This window comes from Arvicola amphibius, chromosome 17, assembly GCF_903992535.2.
Source record: "Arvicola amphibius chromosome 17, mArvAmp1.2, whole genome shotgun sequence".
Lineage (NCBI taxonomy): Eukaryota > Metazoa > Chordata > Mammalia > Rodentia > Cricetidae > Arvicola > Arvicola amphibius.
The window spans coordinates 31,685,110-31,703,803 of record NC_052063.2 but is presented as its reverse complement, the minus strand read 5'-3'; the positions used below and the strand labels follow the sequence as shown (position 1 = coordinate 31,703,803).

The 18,694-nt window shown below is 55.1% G+C and overlaps 1 protein-coding gene across 2 annotated transcripts; it reads left to right on the top strand.

Moving 5' to 3' along the window:
- The first annotated feature begins 650 nt into the window (after positions 1–650).
- Ankrd52 (ankyrin repeat domain 52) lies at positions 651–17,379 on the top strand. 2 transcript variants are annotated; one of them, XM_038314626.1, is made up of 29 exons: positions 651–784; positions 1,092–1,175; positions 1,622–1,700; positions 1,867–1,937; positions 2,897–3,097; positions 4,324–4,411; positions 4,595–4,737; positions 5,007–5,219; positions 5,450–5,528; positions 5,779–5,893; positions 6,086–6,168; positions 6,248–6,365; positions 6,546–6,614; positions 6,750–6,890; positions 6,968–7,048; positions 7,284–7,295; positions 9,614–9,725; positions 9,912–9,983; positions 10,389–10,590; positions 10,775–10,862; positions 10,959–11,076; positions 11,782–12,001; positions 12,145–12,232; positions 12,326–12,409; positions 12,488–12,633; positions 12,983–13,065; positions 13,182–13,264; positions 13,445–13,536; positions 13,903–17,379. In XM_038314626.1, exons 1-29 carry the CDS (start codon positions 758–760, stop codon positions 14,151–14,153), a joined length of 3,243 nt encoding a protein of 1,080 aa, XP_038170554.1. In that variant the 5' UTR covers positions 651–757; the 3' UTR covers positions 14,154–17,379. The 2 variants fall into 2 exon arrangements, with proteins under 2 accessions (XP_038170554.1, XP_038170555.1); XM_038314627.2 differs by lacking the exon at positions 7,284–7,295.
- Positions 17,380–18,694: the final 1,315 nt, after the last annotated feature.

Genomic DNA, 18,694 nt, shown 5'->3' with positions numbered 1-18,694 from the left:
AGAAAGCGTTACTACCCTAACCGGCAGCGGGGTAATTATGGAGTTAGGGTCCCTTCTGTTGGTCTTTAGAGGCCTTCTTTCTCCAGCTGCCAGGTGTCCTGCTTTTTGTGGGGCTTCCTGAAACAGGAGTGTTTCTTGGGATTTCTCTGCAATTTAGCAATCTTGCTATTTTCTCCTCCTCCCCCCCCCCCCCCAAGAAGCGGAGACTCGTTCTGGGGCTCTATATAAGCCTCAGGTCGCCATACACCGAGTTTCTCCTATCTGTAGAGGACTTGAGGGTGTGAGTGCTCTGCTGGGGCAATGTGGGTTGTGTGGATTCTAGCCCGCAGCTTGGTCCTGAGTTTGGGAGTCCCCGGCGGATCAGACCCGAGTTCGTGCCATGGCCCTGTGGGGCCCTCTCGGGCCGCCAGGCTGCAGCGGCGAGCACGGCGCAGCCGGCGGGTGGAGCAGAGGAACCCGCGCTCGGCGGAGGAGCCCGGGCCGCCCGGCTCGACCTGGCGCGGGCGGAGGGAGCGAGGCCTGGGCAGCCGGTGCGGAGAGCGCCCTGAGGCCCGGCCCAGGCTCGCCGCCAGGGAGCGCTGCGGGCTCCCGCTCGCCCGCCCCCCGGTAGGCGGGGCCGCCCTCTCCCCGCAGCCGCCGCCGCAGCCGCCGCCTGGGCCGCCCCGTGTCCCCGGTGGAGCCGCCGCCGCTGCCGCTGCCGCCGCCGCCGCTGCCGCCGCCGCTGCGAGCTAGATGCGGACGGAGCCTGGGCCGGGCCATGGGGATCCTCAGCATCACGGACCAGGTCAGCCCTCCTGCCCTTCCCCACGTCCTCCTTCCAGGGCCCGGCGCCGCCGCCACGCGAGCCTGGGGATGTGCGGCCTAGGCTGGGCCCGAGCCCGGGGTTCCCGCGCCCCACGCCGTGCTGCCGTCCGCGGAGCCGGTGTCCTTGGGGGCCTGGCGACCGGTGGAGGCGCCGCGGGAATCTGCTGCAGCCAGGACCCCTGTAGCGGAGCCCCTCCAGCGACGCCCCCCTCCAACCTGTGTGCTCCCCAACCTCCCGGTTCCACTCTGGCTCTGGCCCGCTCCCTGAAAGCTGGTTCTCCCTGCAGCCGCCCCTGGTCCAGGCCATCTTTAGCCGAGATGTGGAGGAAGTGCGTTCCCTCCTCTCGCAGAAGGAGAACATCAATGTGCTGGTGAGTTGGGGAGGATGGCGAGCCGGAATCCGGGCTCCGATGTTCGGGACCCCTCCCCACAAGTGGGGCGGCTCCGTTTCTCCTCTGCTGTGATGAAACTGCAGCTCTTTCTACTTCGAAATGAGAGCCTGCTCCGCATTTAAGGGTTGGTCAGGCATGGAGCACCGACCAACGGGTTCTGGGAATACCCAGAGAACGATGTTCTCCTCTCGACCATCGGGGTCTGCAGCGCCCCCACCCCTCCTGGAAAAAGGAGTAGGTTTCTCGGTCGGTGTCCCTGACTCCACCCTCCCAGGATGCTGCCTTTTGAATCCCCGTATCGGGATTTGAGACCCTGCAGAACCTAGAGGAAGGGATTGTAGGGAAGGGCTTGGAGTTCTCATACTTGAGCCAGGGTCCAGGATAATTTCTCTCTGCAGCAGCTGCTTCTCTTTCTGCCTTTCCAGGACCAAGAGAGGCGAACCCCATTGCATGCTGCTGCCTACGTAGGCGATGTCCCCATCCTCCAGTTGCTACTGATGTCAGGTGAAAGTGGGGAGCTGGAAGGTGTGGCACCTAGGGAGGGGAGAAGTCTCTTTATACCCACGGATTGATTGCGGGTCCTTGGTCCAGGAACGTGCCTTTCTGTCCATTCAGGTTCCCTCTCCCCCACCCCTCAATCCCAACAAAATAGGAAATTGTGTCCACACAGGTGCTAATGTCAACGCTAAGGACACACTGTGGCTGACCCCTCTTCATCGTGCCGCTGCCTCCCGAAATGAGGTATGGACCCTACCTCAGTTCACCTTTCCACAAAGGATGGGTTGAAGGGCTAGAGAGACTCAGCTCTCGGCCCTGTGGACTATTCTGCCCCATGCAGGGAGGAGACCAGGCTTTGGCCCCTCCTTCCTGCCCCTAGAACTGGCTGGTAAGGGGGGCTGAGTGCTGCCAGCTGATGTGACGTCAGGGAGAGCTTAACACTGGGCTGGCAGACTGCGGGGGCCCTGCTGCCAGGCCTGAGTGAGTCATCTCTCCCTGGGGGGCCACCTTAAGTCTGGTCCCCCTCTGGGCACTAGGATTTCTCTAGTTGTGACGGGGTGGCAAGTAGTGGTACGTCCTTGCCCCTCACACAACACGGAGGCCGACTGCATAAGGGGCCAAACTCATTTGTGGAGTCCCGTGCCATGGCGCCATCAGCCTTGAAGAGAGGGAAAGACCTCTTCCTGGATCCTCCATCACTTCCTTAGCGCCAGCTGCTAGGCGGGGAAAAGCTTGAGGTCAGGTAGTGTGTGCAGTGTCTAAGGGGGGCATTTGGGGCTGGAGTTTGGAGAGGATCCAGTATGTTTGTTGGTTGGGGGAGTAATAGATACGATTTTGGTGCCCAAGGAGGGACTGTGGGGAGGGTGTTTTTGCCACTAATGTAGTGTGAGCGTTTGGTTTTCCTGCAGTTAGGCTTGGGGTGTATGGGTTTAGCTAGGGTGGGGGTACGTGTGAGTGAAGGATGTTTAGGAGCTGGATTGAGGGTGATTGGAGGGTGGCTTGGGGAAGAAGGGTCTGTTTCCCTCAGCAAAGATGTTTAAGCTCTCGTGAGATCAGGTTAGGAGAGAACAGTGTAGAGGGAAAGAAGAGGATGAAGAGGCTGCCCTGGGAAGGAGCGGCCAGCCCCTCCTGCTTCCTCCCTCTTGTTTTATGTTTTACTTCCTGCTCTCCTTTATCTTCTCTCGTCCCTTGCTCCTCCACAGAAGGTGCTGGGACTGCTGCTGGCACACTCAGCTGATGTGAATGCCCGGGACAAGCTGTGGCAGACACCACTGCATGTGGCTGCTGCCAACCGGGCCACCAAGTGTGCTGAGGCTCTGGCACCCCTGTTGAGCAGCCTCAATGTGGCTGACAGGAGCGGGCGCAGTGCTCTGCACCATGCAGTACACAGTGGGCATCTCGAGGTGAGGACCATGCTGGTCTGGGCACAGTCTCCCCTTCCCCACCCACTCACTCTTTGCATGTTTCCGGGCTCTGGGCAGGAGTAGCTCAGAGTTATACGAACATCTGGGCTCAAGCAGCAAATGAATGATTGTATTAGATTGAGGGTTTTGTTGGATTTTGTTTTGTCTGTTTGAGACATGGTTTCTCTATGTCACAGCTCTGACTGTCCTGGAACTCTCTTTGTAGACCAGGCTGGCCTCAAACTCAGAGATCCACCTGTCTCTGCCTCCCGAGTGCTGGGATTAAAGGCTTGTGCTATACTTGGTTGTTTTGTCTGTTTTTGAGACAGGGTCTTGCTACGTATGCTTGGCTGGCCTGGAACTTGCTGTGTAGTTTAGAACAGGCTTGAATTTAAACTTGCCTATGTCTCCCTTCCTCTGCCTTCTGAGTGCTGGGATTAAAGGCATGCACTACCATCACCAGTTTGCACTGCATTTTTATTGAACAACTGTGTTATATGCTCAGTAAGGGCTGTGTCACTGAGCTGCACTCCGAACCCACAGATTGAAATTCTTTTGCTTTCTGGTGTTGTCGGTGGTAGGTGAGTGTCCAACTGCTCAACCATAGCTACATCCCACTTTTTACCTATTGTTTTGAGACAGCCTTGAGCTGGGACAGTTTCCTGCCTGAGTGCTAGTGAAGTTACTGCAGGCATGTGCCACAGTATTTATCCTGAAGTTTGACTTGGACTTCAGGAGGACTTTTTGAGATTCCATGGAAAATTTTGTCTGTATTTTGTTTTGTTTTGATTTTTTGAGACATGGTTTCCTTAAGTAGAGCCGGAACTCAACTCTGAGACCAAGCTGACCTCAAACTCAGAGACCCGCCTGCCTTTACCTCTGGAGTGCTGGAATTAAAGACGTGGGGCACTGGAAATTTTTTATGTGTGTGTCTCTTTTTATGATGAGAAAGTCCATGTTGTCCAGCACATTTGCAGAGACTCGTGAGATTCTGAGAGCCGCAGAGCACCCAAGAGATCCTTCATTTCCGTTACCCAGTGGCATCTTGTGGTGCCTGATCCCAGATTGTTCTGCCCAGGAACAGAGGCACTAGCTGCTACCCCAGCACTGTAAACACGAAGCAAAAAGATGCCAGGCTGCCATCTATTTTTCAGGAGATCGGCAGGCTCTGCCCTTGGGTAGGTTGAGGGCATGAACCTGTCTGTGTCTTTTTTATCCTCATATAGACGGTGAACCTGCTCCTCAATAAGGGAGCCAGCCTGAATGTCTGTGATAAAAAGGAGCGGCAGCCGCTGCACTGGGCAGCTTTCCTAGGTGAGAGACACCACAGGGAAAGGGGCAGGGAGGGAGGAGCTTGGAGGCTTTGGGAGAAGGAGCTTGGTGCCCTTGAGGGGGAGGAGCTTGGAGGCTTTGGGGGAGGAGCTTGGGGCCTTTGGGGAGGAGCTGTGGGGCCTTTGCTTTCACCCTAGGCCTACTTTTTTTTCCTCCTTTCCCTAGGGCATTTGGAGGTCCTGAAACTGCTGGTGGCACGTGGAGCAGACCTCAGCTGTAAGGACCGAAAGGGCTACGGGCTGCTCCACACAGCTGCGGCCAGCGGCCAGATTGAAGTGGTGAAGTACTTGCTCCGGATGGGGGCTGAGGTCAGAGCAGTAAACGCCATGTCTTGGTATTCAGGACAGGGAATTGGAAGTCAGAATTTGTTATAGAGATGGACGGTTCTGGGGCTATTGGTGTGGTTTCTGAAGGTTGGAAGGGTACGGTGGAAGGGCCTGCAGAAGGCTCAATGTTATGTAATGGAACAGAAACCCGAAGGGACTGACGTGGTAGGATTTCTAGGACTCTTAGGCTAATTGGCTGCTTCCAGCTTTGTTTTGACTGATAACCCATACCTTCACCCCTGGAAATCCAGATCGACGAGCCCAATGCCTTTGGAAACACAGCTTTGCACATCGCCTGCTACCTGGGCCAGGATGCTGTGGCTGTTGAGCTGGTGAACGCTGGAGCCAACGTTAACCAGCCAAACGACAAGGGCTTCACACCACTGCATGTGGCGGCTGTCTCCACCAATGGCGCCCTCTGCTTGGAGCTGCTGGTTAATAACGGGGCTGATGTCAACTACCAGGTACCTAAGAGGATGAGGCATGTGTTAATAGCTCTGAGACTCCAGCCATGTCCACAAAGTTCTCCTGGGGGAATTACCCACTGTTCTCCTGGGGTGGTTAGGTCTTATCAGGGCCTCGAGACTGTGATTGGGTAACCATGTCACATATCCATCCTGGTCCATGTGCTCTTCCAAGAGGACACAGGACAGTTTCTGCTTTATGTTTAACAGACACCATCATGTCTCCACAGAGCAAAGAAGGAAAAAGTCCTCTGCACATGGCTGCCATCCATGGCCGTTTCACGCGTTCCCAGATCCTCATTCAAAATGGTATGGGCTCAGACTTTATGCTCTCTTCCTCCAGGGGACTTAGAAACCCCCTGCTTCCTCCCTCCCCATCTTCCACTCAAGATAAGTGTTTGGAACTCTACCTTTTCCCAGTCTGAGGCTTAAAAGAAAAAAAAAAAAAAGCATGGAGAATGCCTAGTTCAATCCAGCCTATAATAAGTTGAGTGCTTACTGCTGGTGTGAGTGGACCTGAGCCTGAGGTGAGCCTGGGTTGTGTGTGTCCTTGCCTCAGGTAGCGAGATCGATTGTGCTGACAAATTTGGGAACACACCACTACATGTGGCTGCTCGCTATGGACACGAGCTGCTCATCAGCACCCTCATGACCAATGGCGCGGATACTGCCCGGTGAGTCGGGGCCTTGACCCATTTCGGGGCCGCAGCAGGACATCAAACACAGAGGCCTTAAGATGCTGTCAGAGGGAAGTTATGGGGACCCTCTTCCCCTGACTCCTAGGGTGGAGGTGACAGGCCACAGAAAGGAGCTCTGTAACTGGTCCTTCCTTGGCCCCAGGGCTGAGCCCCTCAACCTCTTCCCAGGCGCGGTATCCACGACATGTTTCCCCTGCACTTAGCTGTTCTCTTCGGATTCTCTGACTGTTGCCGGAAGCTTCTTTCCTCAGGTATGTGCTGACTGGCGGGGGTGGGGCGGATGGAGGCTCAGGGCTCCTGGATGCATACGTGGCTGCTGCGCCCCTCCAGGTCAGCTGTACAGCATCGTGTCTTCACTCAGCAACGAGCACGTGCTTTCTGCTGGGTTTGACATCAACACACCTGACAGCCTTGGCCGTACCTGTCTTCATGCTGCTGCTTCTGGAGGGTGCGTCCTTTCCTTCCGGGCCTTGTGAGCTGGGCCTGGGTCCCCACTGTCTGCCCGACTCTTTTCCTTGAGCAGTAAACGCAGTTCCGATAGAGGTGGTCTGGTTTCGCATTCTTAGCTTCTCCTTGGGTTGGCGGCCTTGTTTCGAGGCTCTCACTCTTATACCTGGTCTTCTTTTAGGAATGTTGAATGTCTTAATTTGCTTTTGAGCAGTGGAGCGGACCTGAGAAGGAGAGACAAGTTTGGAAGGCAAGTTCACATGCAGGGCACCCAGGGCTGGCGTCTGGTCAGAGAAAACGGAGGGAGGAGGAGCGTGTTACCGTGTACCCTTTTACTACACTTCTGTCCCTGAGTCTCTCATTCGTACTGTAACACGCTCCCCAGGACCCCACTGCACTATGCAGCTGCCAACGGGAGCTACCAGTGCGCAGTGACACTGGTGACCGCCGGGGCGGGCGTCAACGAGGCTGACTGTAAAGGCTGCTCTCCTCTTCACTATGCTGCTGCTTCTGACACCTACCGGAGGTCAGGCTCCTACCTTGCTTCTTTGTAAACCCTTTGCCGCCCCCAGATCTCCTAACTGGTTTCCTCTGTTATGCCAGAGCGGAACCCCACACTGCTTCCAGCCACGATGCTGAAGAGGATGAGCTCTTAAAGGAATCCCGCAGGAAGGAGGCCTTCTTGTGAGTACCGAGGAGGACACTGGCGTGGACCTTCCCCGCGGCGCCACCTGCCCTGTTATCCCCCTGCCCATTTTGAGTCTTCATTGCCGTGGCCACCACTGCCAGTGCTGCCCTGTGTGTGTTGAAAGATGGCATAGCCCCGTCCTTGAGGGGAGCCTTAAAAATGCCCCGGAGGAAGCTGGGGAAACTACATACATGAGACTTCTTAACCGAATGTTCATTCTTCGTGTTCCAGGTGTGGCTCTAGGTACTGAAGTGCTGGGGATGGATCCTGGGATGATCTTTGTTCATTCTGGGCAGGCAGTATGCCGCTGGGCCACCTCCTAGCTGGTACTAAAGGATGAAAGATGAACCTTTATTCCTAGCATTCGGGAAGCAGAGATTGAGGCCAGCCTGGTCTATGTTGTGAGTTACAGGTCAGCCAGGGCTACACAGTCAGACCTTCTCTCTCAGACAGAACAGAACAGTTGAGTTGCTCCAGGGCTGTGGTGGGGGAGAGTTTAGTGTTAAAACAGCTCCCAGCATCAAAACGTGACAACCAAAAATTTCTTCAGTACTATTAGGAAAAATCTCTCTGCTGGCACAAAGAAATCCAATCAGACCAGATTAAAACACATGAAATACCTGGGCTTATTAGACGGCACACTTGGGTGGCTGGGAGAGCATGGCAAGGAAAAGAAAGAAAATGCACATAGGCACACAAACCCAAACCGCGTGATCTTTCCAGCACAAGCCTAAATAGCCTGGGGGAGTGGTCAGCACTTGGCAGGCTGGGAGTTGGAGTCCAAGCCAGGGCAACTGCCAGGCCAGAGGCTTCCAGTCATCCCAGACTTCTTGGATATAGGGGTGTTAGAGGGCTGGGGTGATGCCCCCAGCTTTACATTCCAGACTCTTTGGATGTAGGGGTGTGACAAGGAGCTGAGGTGATATTTATGATCAAACATCCCAGAATGGATGCCAGGGACTGGGGTGACGCTTCCAATGAAGGACTGTTTGCCCAGAGGGCAAAATTAGTTGAAAACTAGTGACATAAATGAATAGGAGAAATTGTGTTTCCATAAACCTCATTTAAAAATCTGAAACAGCTGGGTGGTGGTGGTGCATACCTTTAATCCCAGCACTCAGGAGGCAGAGGCAGGCGGATCTCTGTGAGTTCAAGGCCAGCCTGGTCTACAGAGTGAGTTCCAGGACAGCTAGGGCTGTTACATAGAGAAACCCTGTCTCAGAAAACTAAAAGAAAAAACCATAGGTAAAGAGCTTTCGTTTCGCTGATATAAGAAGTTGGCAATGGGAGACTTGAGTATGAGGTGTATGGAAGCTTATTATCCTCATGATTTGTCTGCAAGTCTTAGGATTCAGAAATTGAGTTTGAAAAGAGCTGGCCCTGGGGCTGGAGAGATGGCTCAGAGGTTAAGAGCATTGCCTGCTCTTCCAAAGGTCCTGAGTTCAATTCCCAGCAACCACATGGTGGCTCACAACCATCTGTAAAAGGGTCTGGTGCCCTCTTCTGGCCTGCAGGCATACACACAGACAGAATATTGTATACATAATAAATAAATAAATGAATATATATGTGTATGTGTATATACATACATACATATATATACATATATGTATATATATATATATGTATACATATACATATATATGTCTTCCCTGACAGCCAAGGCTATTAAATGAGACCCTGACTTTAAAAACAGAAAACGTAGGGCACGGTGCCACAGGCCTTCAGTTCTAGTGCTCAGGAGATACAATAGGAAGGTCAGGAATTTAAGGTCACACGTTACAGTGTGAGTTTACAGCCCGCCTAGACTACAGGGGGCTCAAAAAGCAACAAAAAAAAACTAGGCCTGGTGGTGCACACCCTGAATCCTGGCACTTAGGAGGCAGAAACAGATCTCTGAGTTTGAGACCAGCCTAGTCTACAGGGTGAGTTCAATAGCTACACAGAAAGACCTCCGGGAGGGGTCAGAGGCTCAGCTCTGACTGTGGAGGGTATTTTTCCCTCTCCGCTTAGGTTTTCTCAGCTCCAGTAGGGATGAAAATACATCTGGCTCTGAGCATGATTGCGACAGTTAAATGGATAGGCATGAGATGCTTACCACACAGTATTTGACAGTAAATGCTAGATGTCATTACTGTTACAACTCCAACTAAGGGAAGCAAAGAGCACCAACGGAACCCTGAGAAGGGAACAAACGGGTAGTTAGGAAGACCCCAGCCAGCAGAGCAAGGCAGTCTGAGTTTTCAGTGAGTTGGACGTTAGCCATTTGGGGAGGAGCAGGCTTGGAGGCAGGAGTGAGCATACCCACCTCTACCAGAAGGCCATTAGCCAAGCGTGTGCCATGTTTTCTGGAAGAGGGTACAGAGGGAAGGACGGTGTTGGAGCTGGTGTCCTAGGTGTGGGGTTGAAGACAGGTGGGCAGGATTTAGAGAGCCTGCTCAGAACAGGACTTGGCCTGCGGGATCACCTTGCCCCTGCTCCCTGCCCCCACCCCCGCCCCCTGCTGCATCTTTGCTGGGCTTGGCCTATCCATGGCTGACAATCTATCCCTGGCTCCCCAGCTGTCTGGAGTTCTTATTGGATAATGGTGCAGATCCCTCCCTGCGGGACAGGCAGGGCTACACAGCTGTGCACTATGCAGCCGCCTACGGCAACAGACAGAACCTCGAACTGGTATGTATGGGAACCTGGCCTGGGGGAGGGGGCAGGAGCAGGGCTGTAGTCTGCCTTCAGGTTTGTGGTCACAAAGACAGGGGCAGTTGAATTGGGAGATTAAGGGGTTTCTGTAAGTGGCGCGGGGGAGGGGGGCACATCTTGGATGTTGCAGAACCTCAGCGTGTATTTTCCTGTTCATTGCAGCTCTTAGAAATGTCCTTTAACTGCCTGGAGGATGTGGAGAGCACTGTTCCCGTCAGCCCTTTGCACTTAGCTGTGAGTCCGTGTCTTCTTGTGCCTTCTTGTTCTGACCTGACCATTCGCAGGTGTGCTGCAGCCCTGTCCTGACACCTGCGTTCTTTTAAAAGAATAACTTGAATTTTTTTACTTGGTGTGATTGTGTATGAATGATGATGTGTGTGTGTGGACGTGTGTGCATGGTGTGCCTGTGAAGCTCTCCTCCTACCTGTGTTTGGGCTCCAGGGCTGGAGCTCAGGTCCTCAGGTTTGTACAGCACTCTCCCCGCTGAGCCTCACCAGCCTTGTGTCTGCATTCTCACTGGGATGTGGCAAGTGGGTTGTCTAGAAAGAGTGCACGGGCTGTATGTACTTGGAGCTCCCGCTAAGGCCCGGGGCAGAGTAGGAAGAGGACGGTCATCAGCTGACTGTCAGTTGCCCACAGGCCTACAACGGTCACTGTGAAGCCCTGAAGACCCTGGCGGAAACGCTGGTGAATCTGGATGTCAGGGACCACAAGGGCCGGACCGCGCTCTTCCTGGCCACGGAGCGAGGCTCTACGGAGTGTGTGGAGGTGCTCACGGCCCACGGTGCCTCTGCCCTCATCAAGGAGCGTAAACGCAAGTGGACACCCCTGCATGCTGCTGGTTAGTGGCCCCCTGAATAGTAGGGCTGGGGGTGCGCTAGGGCAAGGAGGACGGAAACTCCAAGTCTTGATTCATAGCTTCCTACCTGAAGCTTTCTCCTTGCCCTAGGCCATCGCAGGACATCAGTCCTTGAGCCCTTCTTCCCTCCTGACACTGTCCTGACAGGGGCCCCCTTCTCTTTCAGCTGCCTCTGGCCACACTGACTCCCTGCACTTGCTGATTGACAGTGGGGAGCGAGCTGACATCACAGATGTCATGGATGCCTACGGACAGTGAGTGTGGGCCAGGGGTGTGTTTTCCCCTTTGCCGGACCCTCGCCCTTTCTCCCCTTGGTCCCTTCCCTCACCTCTCTCCTGCCTGCTCTTTAGAACCCCACTGATGTTGGCCATTATGAATGGTCATGTGGACTGTGTACATCTGCTGCTAGAGAAAGGATCCACAGCTGACGCTGCTGACCTTCGGGGCCGCACCGCCCTCCACCGTGGGGTGAGTGGGCTGCTGGGGATAAGGTTGCTCACCTACAGGCCTCCGGGTGGGAGCACAGGACCCACAGGCAGCAGGGCAGCAGTGTCAGTAAGTAGAATAGGATTCTGCCTCTGAGTCTTCCTCGGCCTGTGTTTGCTCTGAGATGAGTATCTCCCCTCTTCTCTGGTGACATTGTTTGCTCAGCCATTTGCCCACCCAGACTGTGCTTGCTGCCCATCTAACTTTTGCTGCTATCCTTTCAGGGTTGGGTTGGTTTGTTTTGTTTTATTTTTTTAATAGATAGGATCTCACTATGGAGCCTGGCAGGCTCTGAATTAATGTGTAGGCCAAGCTGGCCTTGAACTCAGAGATCTGCCTGCCTCTGGTTTCCAAGTGCTGAGATTCAAGATGTGTACCACCGTGCCAGCAGTTCTTTTGATTTTGAGGGGTCTCACTCTGCCACCCAGGCTGGTTCTCCACTCCTGGGCTCCAGGGCTCCTCCGGCCTCAGTCTCCTCACCCTCTGCTTGGTCTTTTGTTCCCAGAGTTTCAGGATTGACTCTGGCCATTCTGCCTACGAGGAAAGTAGCTGCTGACCCCTAACATTAGAATTATTGTGGAGAGAAGGATGGATTCCTGGAAATAGTTCTTGCTGCTGGTCCAGCCCCCAGCAGCTAGCCACAGGAAAGAGTGGCTTCTCACCACTTGACCTCTGTGTGCCCTGCAGGCAGTGACTGGCTGTGAGGACTGCCTGGCTGCCCTGCTGGACCATGATGCATTTGTGCTGTGCCGAGACTTTAAGGGCCGCACCCCTATTCACCTGGCCTCAGCCTGTGGCCATACTGCAGTGCTGCGGACTCTGCTGCAGGCTGCCCTTTCCACAGACCCCCTAGATGCTGGTGTCGATTACAGCGGATACTCGCCCATGCACTGGGCCTCCTACACTGGTACTAGTGGGGCCTTTGGCAGGCACAGGGATGTATGTGGTCGGAAGGGGATCTGGAGGTAGATTGGAGGGCCAGAGGCAGGACAGGACAGATGGAGGATCTTGCTGTTTCTCACCCTTGCTGTGCTTTCTTCCTTGTGCCAGGACATGAAGATTGTCTGGAGTTGTTACTTGAACACAGCCCGTTCTCATACTTGGAGGGAAACCCCTTCACTCCTTTGCACTGTGCAGTGTAAGTGCATCAACCTTCTCGGGGGGAGACCCTGGGCTGAGGCAGGGAGTCCTCTAGTTTGCTGCTTCTGATGATCCCTCCTCCCCTCTCCAGAATTAATAACCAGGATAGCACCACAGAGATGCTGCTGGGAGCTCTGGGTGCCAAGATTGTGAACAGCCGAGACGCCAAAGGACGGTGAGTGACAGGAATCCTCTGGTTTCTGCCCCTGCAGAAGAGTGTTCCCTGTTTCATTCTACTCTGCCTCCTCCCCAGGACCCCCCTTCACGCCGCTGCCTTCGCGGACAATGTCTCTGGGCTCCAGATGCTGTTACAACATCAAGCCGAAGTGAATGCCACTGACCATACTGGCCGCACTGCGCTTATGACGGCAGCCGAGAACGGGCAGACTGCTGCTGTGGGTATGTAGGAGCCACCATGACAGGATGCTGATGGGGTGGGCCAGCCCATCCTGGAGGGCATATGGGGACCTGGGCTTCATAATACAAGAGGATGTCGCCAGGTGCTGGTGATGCACACACACCTTTAATTCTAGCACTTGGGAGGCAGAGGCAGGCGGATCTCTGTGAGTTCGAGACCAGCCTGGTCTACAAGAGCTAGTTCCAGGACAGGCTCCAAAGTTACGGAGAAACCCTGTCTCAAAAAAACAAAACAAACCCAAAGGGGTGTCCTACCTCCTGTGGACAGGAGGGTGAGTGGTTTGGCTACTGCTCTGGAGGAAGGCATCAGTCTGTCCTGGTCCCTTTGTAGAATTTCTGCTGTACCGCGGGAAGGCAGACCTGACTGTGCTGGACGAGAACAAGAACACTGCCCTGCACCTGGCTTGTAGCAAGGTACTGCCCAGAGCAGGCTCGGGAAAGTGGCTCGGGCTTGCGGGATAGACTGCTCCTTCCCTGTGGTCTGTTAGGGTTCTACTCCACAAGTGTCCACTTTCCGTCCTCTTCCTCAGGGCCATGAGAAATGTGCCCTCATGATCCTGGCAGAAACCCAAGACCTTGGCCTTATCAATGCTACCAACAGTGCACTGCAGATGTGAGTGCCTGGGGAAGGGGGCTCCTGGCTGGGGGAGGCAGGTGGGTGAAGAAAGCAGCCTATCCTCCAGGGGCTCCCTGGAGCCCACAGTATTTGTTCAGTGCCCTTGTCACCCACCTTGGGTGGTAGGACAGCCTGGCATTCTACTCAGTGTCCCTTCTCTATTGTCTTTCTTCTAAGGCCACTCCACATTGCTGCCCGGAATGGACTTGCTTCTGTGGTGCAGGCCCTGCTGAGTCGTGGGGCCACAGTGCTGGCTGTGGATGAAGAAGGTGGGTGGGATCCAGAGCCCCCTGCCTCTCCTGGGTTTGGGGTCAGGGGCCTTCTTCATGAGGTGACTTTTTCACCTTGCTATAAGTGAGATTTTCTTCCCAGGGACCTCTTGAGATCAGGGACCCAATACCTGCATTCTAAGTCTCACAGGGGAATCTTGTGGAATGAGATGGCTCTGGCAGGGTCAGGAAGGCCTCCCACACCCCAGTCTGCTGTCCATGTGCCTGCTGCCCTTTACCCTGCAGTCAGTTTGCCATAGGCCTCCCTGGGCCCTTGCCACCTGGATTTCTGACTACAGTGGGCGCCTGCCCCTCTTGGTACCCCTCCACTGCCCAGAGTGCTCAGTCCTCCCCGTTGGCCTGCAGGTCACACCCCAGCACTGGCCTGCGCCCCCAACAAGGACGTGGCGGACTGCCTGGCCTTGATCCTCTCCACCATGAAGCCTTTCCCACCCAAGGACGCCGTCAGTCCTTTCAGCTTCAGCCTGCTCAAGAACTGCGGCATCGCAGCCGCCAAGACGGTGGGTGGCTGTGGCGCCCTGCCTCATGGGGCCTCCTGTCCCTACAGCCAGGAGCGGCATGGCGCCATTGGGTTAGATGGCTGCTACTCCGAGTAGCCCCCTCCAGTGTCCCTCTCCCTGCCGGCGGCTGATACCTTATTCTATTTATTAGAGGAAGTCTAAACATTTGGGCACTTTAAAGGAGAACACGACTGGGCGGTGGGGCGGGGGAGGAAGCACTGGGGAGCAGCTGCTTACCCCTTTGCCACACCATCCTGGCCTGGCAGAGGTCTGGGACCCACAGGGAGCACCCCAGGCTCTTGGTACCCCCAGGGCACCCCCTTCTGCCAAGTGTCCCAAAAAGATTGCTAAATGCCTGGCTCCCCCTCCTTGACTCCATCTCTCAGTTTCCCCTGTTTGCTGCCAGCTCCCCCAACTCTTCCTTCTGACTCTCCTCTCTGTGTCCCCCCCTTTCCCCTGCTGCCAGGCAGATCCCCCCTTTTCTTCCATACCCATCACTGCCTTCCTGCTTGGCCCCTCCATCCCTGCAGCAGTGAGAAGCCTTAATTTCTGGTACTGTGTGAGCACTCTGGGGGTGTCCCCCTCCCCCTTCAGGGGCAGCTAGAGGATGAGGGGGGAGGGTATTTAGCACTGGGGCCTAGAGCTTCCCCCCATATCCTATCATCCCTAAAATTCAAATGCAGACACTTGAAGCAGCAACTACTGAACCTGGCCCTCATCCCACGTTCTCCCCGGCTCCTCATGTGCAAACCAAGGGCTGCTTCTGCCCCACAGCCTGTTCCCTCTCCTTCTTCTAGCCTGGCCTCCAACCGCGCACTTTAACCTTGCTTCTTTCTTTTAACTTCTTTTCCGGGAGGGGAGCCTGTGGCCATTCCCTCCTTGGCTCTCTTCTCCCTGAATTCTGAGGCTTGTCATGAATTTTTAAGTAAGCATTTTATTCTTTAGGGGAAGAAACAAATTAATATCCTGCCCATTTCAAAAGTACAGCCCTAGTATGTCCTCTGTGTTTCAGGCATGTGTTTGCATGTAAGTGGAGGTAGGGACCATTTCTTCCTCCTGTGTCCCCAGTCCCGGAGTTTCTCTGTCTGTCTCCACCTTCTGTCATGTCCGAGAGTACCACTGCCCCAGTCTCTCCTGATATGAAGCCAAAGATGGTGGGAAGGGCAGGGGTAGTGTAGGGCCTGCTTGTTAGGGAGCCAGGCCTCCTCCAGTGAGGGGAGCACTGGTCAAGGGAGCAACAGATGGACCTTGAGGCTCAGTTCCTGCCTTCCTAGCATGGGGAGAGATGGGGTTGAGTAGGCGCTGCACGGATACAATTCCTGGAATGTACCTGAGAAGCCAAACTGGGCTGGAATGAGAAGGGGCAGTGCTCTCTTTAAATGTAGCATTGCGTCTGGCCCTGGTCCCTTCAGATGCCCTGTCCATTCATCTCCTTGGTGAGCCTCTGCACAGTCGGACCCAATCCCGTAACCCAGTGTCCCTTCCTCACACGCAATACCTCAGCCAGGGGCCAAGACACAGAACTTGAATAGAGGTCCTGCCCCTCTCCCCCACCGTGCGTCCTTGCCCAGTTTGGCTGCCATCAGTATTGCCCCCTGAGAACTGAGAACTGGATGGGCTTCGTTTACACAGTCCAGGGGTCTCTCCCAGGGACCCCTCCACCTCCTTCCCTACCCCGCTCGCTCTATTCACATTCTTACCCGTTTCTTAGTTGTGTCCCTTGAATGTCTTGCCACCCTTGCCGAGGGTGAGCTGATGGGAGAGGGGCTGTCCCAGGGAGCCCTTCCCCCCACAGACACCCTGCACCATACCTCACGCTGGTTCCCAGAAGCCTGGGGTGTTCGACTTTCCTTTCCGTGGTCCCTGTTTATTTCTCTGTGTCTTGCTACCCCACCTCAGATCCTAAACCATTTCAAGGCTTCCGCGTGACCATATTGGTGAGAAGAATTGTGCAGCTTTTAGTTTTTATTTTTGTTTTCAAAGCCAAAGGGCCTTGCAATGCCCCTCTTGCCCACATCCCTTCATGCCCTCTCCTTCCCTAGACGACAATCAATGTGACCTCTCTTAAGGGCTGTCGCCCCCACCCCCACCCTGCTGGTTCTGCATAGCTTGCCCCTAACTTCGATTCTCTTCCCTAAAACCTTCCCATTTCACCCCCTCCCTCTCATCTTGGTGCTGGGACTTAAGTGGTGGGGGCACGGGGAGCAGGGAAATGGTTCCCCTGGGGATGATTTGGGGCGTCAGTCGTGTTCTCCTTTATCACTGCTTGACGATGACAGAAGGAACCTGCCCGAGCCTGTCAGGAGCCCCATTGTTTGGTTTTGCTAGATGAGATTTCTGGTGGCTGGCTGTTCCCTGCTGTCCTGAGCACACTGTCAGCAGTGCTGGGAATATGACAGGGAGCCCTCTGTCCCTCATGTGGTGTGAGGGGACCTGGAGGGCCAGCAGCCTCCTCTCCTTATGCCAAAGGAAATCCCGCCCCCGGGCCCCCGGCTGCTGTCTCTGCAGCATTCTGACTGTCCTCATGGCCACTGTGTATTTATTGTCATGTTGAGATTTTGTTTTAAACCTCTTTGACTTAAACGGGTGTGGAGAAGTAAAACAGGCAGAATGCCCCCCAGTCTTAAGGGGGTCGGGTGGGGAGGGACATCCCTTTCCCTCTCCTTTCCCCTCCCCTCCCCCCACCGCAGCTCTAAAGCACTTGCATCGAGTTATAAGCACTTTTGTGAAAAGACCCATTTTCGTGAGGCCGGGGCAGCCCTAGGTCAGCACAGGAGCCAGCGGGGCTACATAGGAGACAGGGAAACAGACGTGTGAGTCGGGGCCACATGAGAAGAGCCAGTTTTTAGTTTCTGATTTTAGGGGGATGTTTCTGATTGGGCGGTGGCTTTTGTAGGGTTGTGTACCATCCTTCAGAAAAAACAAATGGCACAAACTGTGGGTCCTGGGATGGACCACAGACCCAGGTCACTGCCACTGTCCAACTGAGACTCTTAAGATTGGTGGGCCACCTCCCCCACCCCGTGGCCCCCTGAGCCATAGGACTGCTGAAAACCACTGAATGTACAGCCCAGGTTGGGGTGGGGAGTAGCCCTTGGGGGAGGGGGCTTCTCCTTTTGTTTGGTGCTGTGGGGGGTGGGAGACATGAGACTGAGGGACTGCCACCCCATGTAGACATGTGTTCCTTGGGGTGGAGGGGCTGAGGAGGGCCGCCTCCCTCTCTAACCCCAGCCATGGCCTCTCTTCCTTCCTCACCCCTATCCGTTTTGACTGTAAGTCCAGCTCACCTTTGCCTTCAATATGTAACCAAAGGAAAACTCAATACCGTTTCCACCGCTGTCTGCCAGCCAAGCACCTTCCTCCTCCCTGGACCAGAGGGGAGAAGAGGCTGGGGGTGGGGATGGTGGGGCCTGAGTGAATGGTTCTACAACTGTACCCCCAAAACCCTCTCTGTGGTCTTGGAAGGGGTCCCGAGAGGTGGGGTGGGGCCAGGTTGGCAGGCTGGGAGTGCGCACACTGTGTATCTTATGCACACGAGCGTTTCTTTGCTGAAATGACTCCGGTAACTATGCTCCAGCGGGGAGGCCCCTTCCTCCTCTTCCTCCTTCCCATTCAGCTGTTTCTCACCCTCTCCCACACCCAGTGCTCATTCCCTGCTCCCCCCCCCCCCCCCCCCCAAAGGAAAATAGCCTTACAGACCCTAGCCCTGCTCCCGGGGCAAGCCAGTACGGCCATCCCTCCTGCCAAGTCTGAACCCTACCTTTGGGGAGGGGCAGGGAGCAACGCAGCCTCTTCCTTCTGTGTGGCTCCAACCCTCTGGGCCTGCACCCAGCCTGGGCGAGGACAGAGGAAGGAGTCTTTGAGGACCAGCCCAGTGGCCGGGGAGGAGGGAGGTAGAGAAGAAGGGTTTGACTTGGGGCTTCTCCTCCGAACCCAGCCCTGTAGAGAAGCGACCAAATTCCCAGAGATGGGAGGGGTTGGGGTGGGGAGGGTCTGCTCTTTGAATTACTTGAAGGTACTGACTCTGAGGCTGCTGTTGCCCACATAGGTGTGAGGGGGACACTGTCACTGCATTTGGGAGGGCAGAGGATGGCGGGTGACGAGGGGACCCACCCTGGGCCCTCTTGTTCCCACCTTGCTCTGGGCGCCCCTCCAGTTGCACTAAAGTAGCTGTTGTGCCAGTCTAACCCATGCCAGGGTGGGGTCTCTGCTTCCAGTCCTTCCTCCTGCCTCTGCTCCCATCCTGGACAATCTTGTTCACTCGTATTCCTGGATAGCTCAGCTGTGTGTGTGAGTGTGTGTGTGTGTGTTTCTGGGGTGGGTGGGTTTGGCTGGAGTGGGTCTGGCAGGGGTTTGGGAAGGGCTAGGGGAAAGATGGAGGGTGGTATCTCCTACCCCTTTCCCCAACTCCAAGCCACAGAAGCCTGGGAGGGAGGGTGCTTACTCTCGCTGCCGTGTGTCTTGCAGATGTGCCAAAATAGGGGTGGGTGGGAGGGGAGGGTGCCTGGCAGAGCAGCCCCAGGGTGGCTCTCTCAAAGCAATACAGTTCCCCTGCTGGGGAACAGCAAGACAGGGGAGAGGGTTGGGTGGGGACCTGGGGTTCCCCATGTACAGCTGTGTATATTCAGGGGTATTCT